Source organism: Mya arenaria, chromosome 11 (assembly GCF_026914265.1).
Source record: "Mya arenaria isolate MELC-2E11 chromosome 11, ASM2691426v1".
NCBI classification, from domain to species: Eukaryota; Metazoa; Mollusca; class Bivalvia; order Myida; family Myidae; genus Mya; species Mya arenaria.
In genome coordinates this window covers 64,745,986-64,759,245 of record NC_069132.1, presented here as the reverse complement: position 1 = coordinate 64,759,245, position 13,260 = coordinate 64,745,986, and the positions used below count along the sequence as shown (strand labels likewise).

The 13,260-nt window shown below is 40.9% G+C and overlaps 1 protein-coding gene across 1 annotated transcript; it reads left to right on the top strand.

Annotated features, from left to right (window-relative positions):
* Nucleotides 1–9,896: 9,896 nt before the first annotated feature.
* LOC128208694 (uncharacterized) lies at nt 9,897–12,785 on the top strand. The gene has a single exon (XM_052912241.1). The coding sequence runs from the start codon at nt 9,897–9,899 to the stop codon at nt 12,783–12,785; it is 2,889 nt and encodes a 962-aa protein (XP_052768201.1).
* The last annotated feature ends 475 nt before the right edge of the window (nt 12,786–13,260 follow it).

The following is a 13,260-nucleotide window of genomic DNA, read 5'->3' as shown; positions in this document are numbered from 1 at the left end:
AATGACTAATAGTAACCTATAACATAAAAACAACTCACTAGGATATGAGACGATATAATATTTCAAACAGTTATATTAAAAACTGAATGTTTAACAAATTGTAAATTGATTCTAAGTATAGGCTAGAGTTCATTAAGTAATGTCATCGTGGATAAGTAACCTAGGGAAGCGGAGCGCAGCGAAGTGATAGCCCCTCCAAAATTGCATCAGCTTTAAAATTAATCCGTTCGCCTGTCAAAAAGACCTGTCAATCACTGCCAGATAGTGTGACGTCATTAAATATGCAAACAATAGGCGTGACTATATGCGTATGCGCACTTATAGTAATTTACTTATTCATAAAAAGTTTTCTTCAGCAATGAGTAGCGATTCTTAACAAATAAAAACAACAACTGAACATTATAAAAATCTAGCGCCCCTGATTGGCTGAAATGTAGAGCAAGCACTAAATGTTCTGTCAAACTTTGCAGGATGACGTCCAGGTAAAGAATGGTTAGAGGAAAATAAAAACTTGGTCTGGTGCGGTGATAATATAAATATCGACCAATGAAATTGTACATTAAATATATAAAACCTGTTTAAGACATCACACCATACAGAACATTATACAAACATGAAAATTACATGGACTAAACGAGTGACAATTACATGAACAGCACATGTGGCAAAACAAAACGGACTGCTGGGGTGAAGTTGAACTGTATACACGTATACCAAATATGGGCCGAATTCAGTACAACCACTCTCACTCACACTCAATGAGTTAAGCCTCTGTAATCACATAACAGTCCAGATATGTTCGAGTGAAAGGTTTATCCGTATTCACAGGTGTGAGTGAGACTCAAATCTTTTGCGTGAGTGGGACATTTGTGAGTGCTCGGCTAGGCCACTTGAACAGCCCTCGAGGATTGGTTGTGAATACGAATTGAAGGAGTGTGAGGGATAAATATACATGACAAGTAGAAAAGGTTAAATATATCAGATTTTGGAACAAATAAGGGACATCCTCGTTCCCAGAACATATTTAAGAGACAGGGATATTCCATTGAAGTACGTGTGCTTCAATAACTTTGCCTTATATAAAAAATCAAATTTTCGAAAGGATGCCCCAATCATACATTTGTTTTGTTTCGTAATGATCTTTAACGCCCAGCAAAATTGATGGTTGCGTTTCATCGATGGCTGCAAGAACATGCAGCTAAATGTACGCAAAGTTAGCAGCCTAGCGGCCTAGCAGCGTGAACTTGGTGGACCAGCGGCCTAAATTTGTTCTTTATTTCAAAGTAATTGTTCATGCGTTTAATTGGGAAATATTATAAATCAATGTGTTTTTATTCGTACATAAACAAAGCGATTTTTTTTCTTCAAAAGTTCGATCAAGCAGTGACCTAAAATACCCCAAAACTCAATCAAGCAGCCACCAAAAGGGGGGTGATGCTGTTATTCGCTAAAGGATGTGGATTTATGAATACTAGTATAACCTTTAATTTATCATTGTTTTGGAAAAGAACTCATATAAAATGCTTTGGAACAGGAAACAATTTAAGGCCGCTAGGCACTTAAGCAGCTAGGCCGCCAGGCCGCTAGCTATACGCCGCTTGGCCGCTAGACTTTATGTACACAGTTTAACGCAATGACCATGTTCATTTCAGAGCGTGGTCAGAGAATTGATATGTAATTTCTAGCCTATATTCATCATCAACATCATCAGCAGCAGCAGCATCATCATCATCACCACCACCTCCACAAATACCACCACCACCACCTCCACCACCACCAACACCACCAACACCACCACCACTTCCATCATCACCAACATCATCATTATTACTATTATTATTATTATTTTTTTTATTATTATTATTATCGTCATCCAATTTCCCTTACATTTGTTAAGTTGTTTTTTCTCTTCGAGGTGTAATTTCCCCATAAGAGGTAGATTCATTTGCTGTTTAAAATTTAGTGTTTTCAACTTTCATATTTTATTTTCAAACGTCCTAGACCGCTTTATGTAGACTACAAAAGCAAGATTATATACCAATACATATTTACATCATGTGATAAAATGGAAAACGGCTGCATATTTAAAACAACAAAAAAAACCATGCATTTAAACGCAGTTTGCAACAGTACTATACAATCCAAAACGTTTATTTTTATTAACCAAATGTTTAAAATGTTAAGTTTCAGAATAACAATTATTGTCATTTGTTTGTCGCCATATTTACTAATAATGTACTCAAATCGCAAAAAAACCCATATGTTTACTGTAAAAATCACCATAGTCAAACAGATAATCCGTCAACATACTCGTACATGTATTTGTACTGTATAGGTCACTTGATGAAGTGGAGTGTTAGCAAGGCGTGTGAATACGAACAGATCACTTGAGTGTCACTCCCCTTATTCCACTCAAGTGATCACTTGAGTGTCCCTTACGGGAATGTGGTTGGAGTGAGAGTGAGAGTGGATGTTTTGAATTCGGTCCTATATCTCTCAAAAAGCGGTCGTTTAGAATGTGTTGATTTATTGTGCAGCATAGTTCAATAAGAGACTGGTCGTATTTATTGGGCCGAATTCAGAACAACCACTCTCACTCACACTCAATGAGTTAATCCTCTGTTATCACATAAAGGTCCAGATATTTTCGAGTAAAAAGTATATCCGTATTTTCAGGTGTGAGTGAGACTCAAGTGTTTTGCGTGAGTGATTGATCACTGTTTTTTACTCGTACATTAACATAGCGGCCTTAGCGATTTTTTATCTATAAGTCGATCAAGCAGTCCAGTGGCCTAGCGGCGTGAAGTTAGCGGCCTGGTGGCCTAGCGGCCTAAAATTCCCCAAAACTCAATCCAGCAGCCCATAAAAAAGAGGAAATGCTGATATTCGCTTAAGGATGTTGATTTATGAATAGAAACATTTAATTTATCATTGTTTTAGAAAAGAACGCATAAAAAATGCTTTGGAATAGGAAACATTTTGGTCAGGGAGTAGTATCATCATCAGCACCACCACCACCACCACCACCACCACCATATCATCATCATCATCATCATCATCATCATCATCATCATCATCATCATCATCATCATGTTTATTATTATTATTATTATTATTAGTAGTAGTAGTAGTAGTAGTAGTAGTAGTAGTAGTAGTAGTAGTAGTAGTAGTAGTAGTAGTAGTAGTAGTAGTATTTGTGTTTTACTCCGAGGTGTAATTTCCACATTGTATAATGTAAACATCACCATAGTCAAACAGATAATCCGATATGATCATGTTAACATACATGTATATAAACTGTATTGGTCACTTGATGAAGTGGAGTGTTAGCGAGGCATGTGAATACGAAGAGATCACTTGAGTGTCACTCCCCTTATTTCACTCAAGTGATCACTTGAGTGTCCCTTACGGGAATGTGGTTGGAGTGAGAGTGGATGTTTTGAATTCGGCCTAATGCCTTGTAAGTCACAGTTTTTTGGTCGAAGTTGTCACCATGATAATCGACGTCGTTTTTGTACACGTGATCTAGCTTGTCGTCTGGTATGAAGTCCTTGCATGTTTCATGTCCTTGCATTTACCTCTCCCGTCACTATAAGAGATATATATCATTTAAATCCGAGAAAATACAAGTAAGTTTCTCAGACAAATTTTCAATACCGTTATTTGAGCTGTCTTTATATATTGGAGAGTGGTCTGGTGAAATATACGTGAAATATAGAACAATATGTTGAGGCAATCTCGTAAACTGTTTATCAAGGCAAAGAACATTCTTTGAACTCATTGTAAATTCGTTTAATAGCCCCAGTGTCACAAAGTTGCTTCTTAACAAATGCATTTACTCCCCCTGAAACGCGTGTGCCTTTCGATGATCGGGGACAGTTATAGTAAATATAGTTTGAAGACATCAACTCAACGAATTCTTCATCCGCGGTCTGGCACGTTTCACAAAATCCTATCTTGTATCTTGCATATTTGTGATCAGATTGAAGGTATATCAAGTTCATTTGAAGTGATATTTACTCAATAATAGATGTACTGATATGAATGCACACATGTGTGTAAATCTGAGTTTAGTAAAGTACTCACACATTGGAGTAAAAATATTAACAACATTTGTGGTTTAACTCTTTATTATAAAAATACAATCCAATGGGGGCTCGCTCATCCCCCTCCTAAAATTGACGAAGTAGGCATTTCATATCAATATGGTCTGGGACTTCTCCTGGATAATAAGGTATAATCTACATGACCTTCTTGGTCAATGTCGTTGTAACCTTTAGATTACCTTCAGCTGAAAAATCGGTTTCCGGTCAATATATGGAAAACGCTTAGGACTAGAGACCTCGAATTCGGTAGAGATCCTTCAAACATGACCAGTACCCTAACTTTTGTTATGTCAGTTGGTCAAAGGTTAAGGTCGTAGTGACCTTAAGCTGAAAACTTGATCTCGTTCAATAACTGAATAATGATTTTATCTATGTACCTTACATCCAGATGTAATGCATTTGCTTCCTTCAAGTCATGTTTCAAAAACATTCGCGACGTCTTTAATGCTTTGAATCAAAATCAGTCTTGTTATATTCATGCAGACATTTACAAAAAGCAATATGGATTAGATCACTGTATACAATTATAACATCAGCTAGTTTTTAGCTGTACATCTTACCTTGCTCAGATGTAATGTTGGCAATTGATCTTTTTGAAGAATATTTTCATAAGCAGAGAAGAAATCATTAACAACAATTTTTAAAGCTTTGTTTTGATTTTTTTTTTCTGTTTTGGTCTTGCTACAAAAAAATTGACACTAGGACAATAATTGATAACGATAATAAAATGGAAGAATGGAAATACTGACGTCAAATTGTTGTCAAATGGAAGAGTTTGTTGTATGAAACTTGTCGTCATGATACATGGATATTAATGCACGTTCACTATAAAAGATCAGCATTTTTCACGTTTAGACTGGTCGTTTCCAAGGTTTCGCTTCGTTGTTGACATGAAGTGTGGCGGGGTAATTTAGGTTATCGGTTAATTGTATTTATTCCGTAAAGTTCGTAAAGGAGGGATTTCTAACTACGTCATTACTTTCTGCTATGTGTATCGCGTTAAAAACCTGGTAGGTCTTAAAAATGTACACAGCGGCTGCTTCTGTTAAAGTTTTTGCGGTAATGCACCAGTCAATTGTAACCACAGTGCCGGGTGACTGCGGTGGTTTTGTCTTCACGCCAAATTTAGCGGGAAATTGGCCTTATCTATGGTCCCTTGGGTGCGGGGGCATTTGGCGGGGGTTTTACCAGCAGATTGTCCCCGCAGGGCGGAGACTTTGCCCGGGCTTGGCTGGACCTAAAGTCAAAGTTCCCGCTACTCCCCGGACCTGGGGGGGGGGGCGTGGTTACCAATGACTGGTGCATAACATATACTTATAATGATGTTTCTTGTGCAAAGGTTCTCTCAACAATTAGTTGTTGAATGAAAGCGGTGGTAACAGTGCCAGGGTTTAACTCCATCTGGGAGTTACAATTATCTCCGTCTTATCATACAGCTGATCTTACCCTAATAATATGTGTATTTGAGAATGAATTCTCGTCATCTAGATATTATATGCAAATTAGTTTTTGTGTGTGTTTTTTGAGGTTTTATTGCATTTTCGTTTCACATACATGCCTGAATTTGGTGGGCAAGACAAACACATTATAGTGTCGGTTGATGAGGAATTATTCCATTGAACAGTGAATGAACTTTAGAAAAACAGTCCACAACGTCATGATATTTTCATAATAGCTTGTAAAATGCACACACTGTCCAAATATGAAATATGTATAACCATCAACGTGTTGTCAATTTATTGTATTGAAACATAATATTTAACACAATCTTGTGTTTTATAATTGTGTATTTATTTAGTCCAAATCTGTATCTGTTGCATAACAAGAATGTTTTACTCGATTTTTTTATTTCTGATGAATGAATTAATTCAAGAATCCCACATCAGCAAATTAAAAGCCTACAAAACACCAGTTCACCAAAAATCGGTGCTGCAAAGAAAATGAGCTGTATACCCTTCCTTGGTGAAGCTGTGTCTGCTGTTTGTTCGTTCATACGTTGGTATGATTTATATTTCATCTGAATTGTTTATTACATGGATATATTTCAAAATTCGGAGAATGTGGTACCGTGTAACAATACCTTTATTACAGGTTGGCTGCGATTCCGCTGTACGAACAGTTGTACCAAGAGCTTTTCGCCCGATACGGACTTGTTTATACTTTGATATCTGCTAGCATCTCATTTACATTTAATTAGAACTGTGATGTATAGTTCTTACGCCGGCACACATCAAAACTTACACACTCTTCTTGGAAAGGAAGGATGTACATCTGTAAATTGTGTTTTTGTTATTTTGTTGTTGCTGATATCTCGTTCTCTGTAGTGTTTGGTGGTCTGAACAAATTATTATGAACAGAACGCGACCTGCGACCGTATTCACTAACGTCTGGAGTCTAAGTTTGAGACTCAGATAACTGAATTCTTAATTGTTTAAAATAAAATAACTGTTCTGCCGTAGTGCAGACAGATAAACCTATCTCAGTACAACGTTCAAGGGGAGTCCAAACACGTTGAAAACTGTTCCATTTTCCATTTTTATTGTCCTGAGAATTTGGTAAATTGCTGTGAAAGAAACAAAAAACAACGATGTATTACCAGTATAATAATTATCCGTCATTTCAGAGGCGTGATCATTATTATACTGGTAATACATCGTTGTTTTTTGTTTCTTTCACAGCAATTTACCAAATTCTCAGGACAATAAAAATGGAAAATGGAACAGTTTTCAACGTGTTTGGACTCCCCTTGAACGTTGTACTGAGATAGGTTTATCTGTCTGCACTACAGCAGAACAGTAAATTGATCCTTCGACTGGAACTGTGCCTGGAAGATGGCGGACGAAAAGGACATCCCCGTTTTGGAAGAAAGAACACGAACTATGACAGAGAAAGGTTTAGAGTACAAAAAACACATCAAACGGACAGAAAGAGACAGTGCTCTAAAAAATTTGACTAGTGAATCTGACATACTTATCAGTATTCTAGATGAAACAGACGATCATGGCGTAATAAGAGGTGGATATTCGAAGTGGATGACACTGTATGAGACCCTCCTTTACGTAAATGAGGACTATCAACAGCTCCTCACATCTGCAGAAATCAAAGAAGATTCCTTTGAATCAAAGGCTGAGGGGTTCACTGACATTAAACGTCGTGCTGAGGAGAAGTTGATGAGACCAACACAACGAAGTGAAATGACAATCTCGCAAAAAAGTGTAAAAAGCAACGCCTCGAGCAGGATTTCTATCGAAAGAATTAAGGAGAGCCAAAGGAAGGCAGAACTTTTGGCGAGAAAAGCTGCCTTTCAGGAAAGACAGAAGATAGAAGAAGAAAAGCTAAAAACGAAAATGAAAGAAGAGGCGTTAGAGTTAGACACTGAAATCAAAGTGAGTGAGGCGAAAGAAAAAGTGTTGGACGAGCTCGAAAGCGTGTTACAGGACGATAGACTGTTTTCTAATATGGAGAGCCCAAAGACAGGGGGAGCAGACCAACACCATGGAACTGTTGGCCCCAATGCACAACAGACGTCAGTGTGGCAACCATACGTGCCACATTCCGATTGGACTCCTCCACTGAGAACGACATCGAAAAGTGCAGTTTCCGAGCCCCATATCACGTTCCAGGAACAGACAACGACACATGCCCAACCATCTCAACCGGTATCTAGACTTGCGACGACAGGAGCAAACATGTATAGTGACTTAAAAACTGTTGACAATGCTGGACACACCATTGCTCAGTACTTGAGCCGAAAGGATGTTCTGAAGGGCAGACTCTACTCTTTTAGTGGCAAATGCGAACACTACTTGTCATGGAAGGACACATTCACATGTGTTATGCTTGAGGTTGGTGCCAGTCCAGCGGAAGAACTTGACATGTTGTTGCGCTGGGCAGGTACAGGCTCAAGGCAGATTAGCAGCATAAAGTCTGCCAACTCGGACAATCCCCAACTCGGATTGTTCCGTGCATGGGATAGATTAGACACACAGTATGGCTCACCTGAAAGAGTAAAATTGGCCCTCAGAACCAAACTTAACAATATACCAAGGATCACATTTAAGGACAAAATGAAACTTTTTGACTTATCTGATGTGTTGGCCGAAATTTCTGCTATAAAAAGCAAACCGAAATACTCAGCTCTTCTTAGCTACTTGGACACTGCGGCCGGTGTTAATCCCACTATTAACAAACTGCCAGTACCATTCCAGAACAAATGGCGTGACAAGGCACTGTTTAACAAAAGATCACATAATGTCTTATTCCCACCTTTCACTTATTTTTGTCAATTTGTCAATGATATGGCTGTTGCATACAATGACCCTAGCTTTGATTTCGATGTTTCACAGGTTTCGCAGGGTACAAGCGACACAAGACAACGCCAACAACGCCCGACTTCAGTGACGGTCAACAAGACATTACAGAACGCGGAAAACGACCTGATCACCTGCCCTCTGCACAGAGACCGACACAAGCTCACCGAATGTAGAACTTTCAAGCACAAGAGCCTGGAAGAACGACGACAACTCCTGAAACAGAACGGTATTTGTTTTAGGTGCTGTGCAGGCCTGCAGGGACTGTGTTGAAGCTGTCCGGTGCATTGAGTGTAGTTCAACAAACCACTCGACCCCGATGCACGTATTCAGAGCAGCTAGAGATCACGGCGGGGAGAGAGGCCCCAAGCATGCGGAAGAGAGTTCAAGGCCTGACATGAAGGTTGATTCGAAGTGTACCGAGGTTTGCGGAAATAAACCAGGAAAATCATGTGCCAAAATTGTTTTAGTAGACATCATGCACAACGACAGCAAAAGGCCGCCTTTACGAACATATGCCATCATAGATGATCAAAGCAATCACTCACTTGCGAAAGCGGAATTGTTCAACCAATTTGATGTGAAAAGTCCGGCGTCCCCATATTCCTTGAAAAGCTGTGGCGGCCGAGTGACCTTGACAGGCAGGCAAGCAAATGGTTTTGAGGTACGATCGATAGATGGTTCCGAGCGGCTTGAACTCCCTATTCTCACCGAATGCGACCTAATCCCGGACAACAGAAGAGAAATTCCAACACCTGAAGTTGCTGCCAACCACACCCATCTGAGATGTATCGCCGAGTCCATCCCACCACTGGACAATGAGGCTGAAATTCTACTGCTCATAGGAAGAGATCTTATGCCAGCCCACTACATCTTAGACCAAAGGCTGGGCTGTGAAAATCAGCCCTTTGCGCAGAAGCTGAGATTAGGATGGGTGATCATAGGGGAATGTTGCTTGGATGGCAACCATGTGCCACAGGACCTGAACAGCATGAAGACCTTCATAAACAGAAATGGCCGCCCAACTCTCATGGAGCCTTGCGAAAACGCATCCGAAAAGGAGGCATTATTTGCAACCTCCAGAGACGACAATAGGACTGGCCCATCACAAGAAGACAAAAAGTTTTGTAGCTTGATGTCCACAAACATGAAGAGAAATGAAGAAGGGAATTGGGTGGCACCATTACCATTCAAAGAGCCAAGAAACATCTTGCCAAACAACAGACCAAATGCGGTCAGAAGAACTGCCAGCTTCGTTTCGTCTCTTCAAAAGGATCATGTTAAGAAAGAACACACCCTGGACTTCATGGAGGACCTCTTTGAAAAGGGACATGCAGAGTAGGCACCACCACTTGATCCGAAAGAAGAAGCGTGGTATCTACCACTGTTTGGCGTATACCACCCAAAGAAGAAAGATCGTATCAGGATAGTTTTTGACTCTTCAGCCAAATACAACGGATTATCTCTGAATGATGTTCTGATGACCGGTCCAAACCTGACCAACAACCTTCTTGGCGTCCTTATGAGATTTCGTAAGGGCGCTGTTGCTGTCATGGCAGACATACAGCAGATGTTTTACAGTTTCCTTGTAAGACAAGACCACAGGAGATACCTGAGATTCGTATGGCCAGAGGACAACGACCTCAGCAACAACTTATTGGATTACCAAATGAATGTCCACGTGTTTGGAAATAGACCATCGCCTGCTGTGGCAACTTATGGTCTTCACAAGGCAGCAGAGATGGCAGCGTCTACTGTAGGTAAAGATGTCGAAAAACTTGTGAAACGGGACTTTTATGTAGATGACGCCCTTACCTCCCACGACTCTAGTGAGGAAGCCATTGATCTTTTGAAGAGAACCCAGTATGCTCTACAAGAATTCGGAAACATCCGGCTTCACAAGCTATGCTCTAACTCTCGTCAAGTTTTGGCGGCGTTCGACAAGGACGACCTTGCAAAGGATCTGAAAGATCTAGATCTGGAAAACGAGTTTCCACTGCAGAGAAGTCTTGGGGTATGTTGGAATGTCCAGCAAGATACATTTACCTTCCGCGTCACCCTAGATGACAACGCCTTCACCAGAAGGGGTGTTCTATCCACAATCAACGGCCTCTATGACCCCATAGGTCTAGCTGCAGCATTTACAATCACAGGGAAACTTCTACTGCGAGAAAGTCTCACCGAAACCCTGGGCTGGGATGAGCCCTTACCTCATCGGCTGTTGGAAAGATGGTCTCATTGGAAGCAATCACTAGATGCGTTGAAGAAAGTGCAGATCCCAAGAATGTACTGCCCCAAGTCAAACGACGACATACAACAGAGAGACCTGTATGTGTATTCAGATGCGTCGGAGAAGGCAGTAGCAGCAGTGGCCTACTTGCTGTCAGTGGACAAGAACGGCGACAAGCATCTAGGATTTGTCCTCGGAAAGGCAAAGGTTGCACCTAAGCATGGTCAAACGATTCCACGACTGGAGCTATGTGCCGCCGTTTTGGCCGTTGAAACCTATGACATCTGCCAACAGGAGCTTGATCTTGACATACACCAAGCACACTTCTTCACAGACAGCAAAGTGGTCCTTGGATACATCTACAATGAAACACGTAGATTTCACATATACGTTGGAAACCGGATAGACCGCATCAGGACTTCCACTAGACCAGATCAATGGCGTTATGTTCCCTCATCTCTGAACCCAGCTGACGATGCAACACGGGGAGTGACTTCCGAAGATTTACCGGAGAGCAAATGGCTGAAGGGAACTCGCCATGCACTGAAGGACAGCGACACTAGCAGGGACATCTCTAAGTTCCCACTTGTGCTACCAGAAGAAGACAAAGAAGTGAGAACTCTCAAAACAGATTTCAATAAGAGGTGTTTTCTTGGTTGTGAAAGGTTTAAGAGGTTTTCATCATGGACCGCGGTGGTCAGGGCCATTAGCCTGATTCAGAATCGACTCAGAACTCTTTCAGCAGAACAGACTCTCCGTGATTCTGTTTATATTCGGGATCTTGCACAACTCGCGGTCATACAGGCTTTACAACACGAAATCTTTGCAGAGGAAATCAGGGCTTTGACAAACAACCGCCAGCTTGCAAAGAACAGTCAAATACGCAATCTCTCACCATACCTGGACAAGGATGGCATCCTTCGAGTCGGGGGACGTCTGAATAATTCGCAGCTGAACTCTACAGTTAAAAACCCCATCATAATCCCTCGACATCATCTCAGTATGCTGCTTGTTCATCACTTTCACGAGAAAACGTGTCATCAAGGCCGGCAACTAACTGAAGGTGCTGTTCGCAATGGAGGTTTTTGGATTTTGGGCAGCAAGCGACAAGTAGCTTCGTGCATACACAACTGTCTGCAGTGCAGACGCTCTCGGACTAAGCTTGAAACTCCAAGAATGGCTGACCTTCCGTCTGATAGGCTGAACCCAACACCACCATTTACCAACGTTGGCATTGACGTCTTTGGACCATGGCAGATCATGACCAGAAGAACTAGAGGAGGGCAGGCAAATTCAAAACGCTGGGCCCTCATGTTCACCTGCTTAGTTGTACGAGCTGTACACAATGAGCTGCTGGAGGAGATGACCTCATCATGCTTCATCAATGCTTTGAGACGATTTTGTGCCCTGCGAGGCGAGGTGAAGATGATCCGGTCAGATTGTGGCACAAACTTATTTGGTTCAACCGCAGACTTGGAAGCAAACGTGATAAATGTGGAAAACAAACCACTGAAGGACTATCTAGTTGATTCCGGAATCAACTGGGTTTTTAACCCTCCGCATTCTTCTCACTTTGGCGGCGTCTGGGAGAGGATGATTGGGGTTGCAAGGAAAATCTTGGATGCCATGCTCTTGAATGTGAAACAACTTACCCACGAGGTCCTTCACACTCTTATGGCTGAAGTGAGTTCCATCATGAACGCCAGACCACTTACCCCAGTGTCGACGGATCCAGAGGTTCCCTTTCCGCTTACGCCAGCGACCTTACTCACCATGAAAACAAATCATGTTGTAGAATCATTCAAACTGGAAGACTTCAATGGCAAGGATCTTTACAAGACGGAATGGAGACGTGTTCAGCATCTTGCGGACACCTTCTGGTCCCGTTGGAAAAACGAATATTTGCCAACACTTCAAACCAGACGTAAGTGGCAAGACGATGGAAAGAATGTGACAAATGGAGATGTCGTTCTTCTTCGAGACAACTCCGTTCACAGAAATGAATGGCCAATTGGTGTAATCGTCAGCACCAATGTTAGCGAGGACGGCAGAGTGCGCTCTGTTGATGTAAGGCTTGGGAAAGACAGGAAAGTCTACACTCGGCCTGTCTCAGAGTTAGTCTTTCTTTTGTCAAAGTAACTTCATGCATATACATTGTATATTGTCATTATAGAGTAGAACCTGTCATTGCTGGACATATTTTATGCATCTGAACTGCATTGGCTGATTACATGTTTTTCGGATGCATTTTGTCTGTACAAATTGATTATATCGAAGAACAATACTCATTGAAAATTTTTAATTACTCTGTAATACATATTTACTCTAGAATGTAGCTGCAAAAGACAGGTTCTATAGTTGAAAGGTTTTGCAGCAATTTTGAGTCCCTTAAATTGCTGGTTGTTTTACTGATGCATAATGTTTAATGCATAATATTTTGAAATTTAGTAAATATTTTAAGTGTATTTTGTTAAGATTGAAGATGGACAAGTCATGTGGCCTTAGACAATTATGTTAATAATGTTAATACAATAATGTTAATGTTTTAGTGAAATTTAGTAATTTCAGACGGGGAGTGTTCCGTTTTCACGGTTTCTATTTATAGCTCACTGTT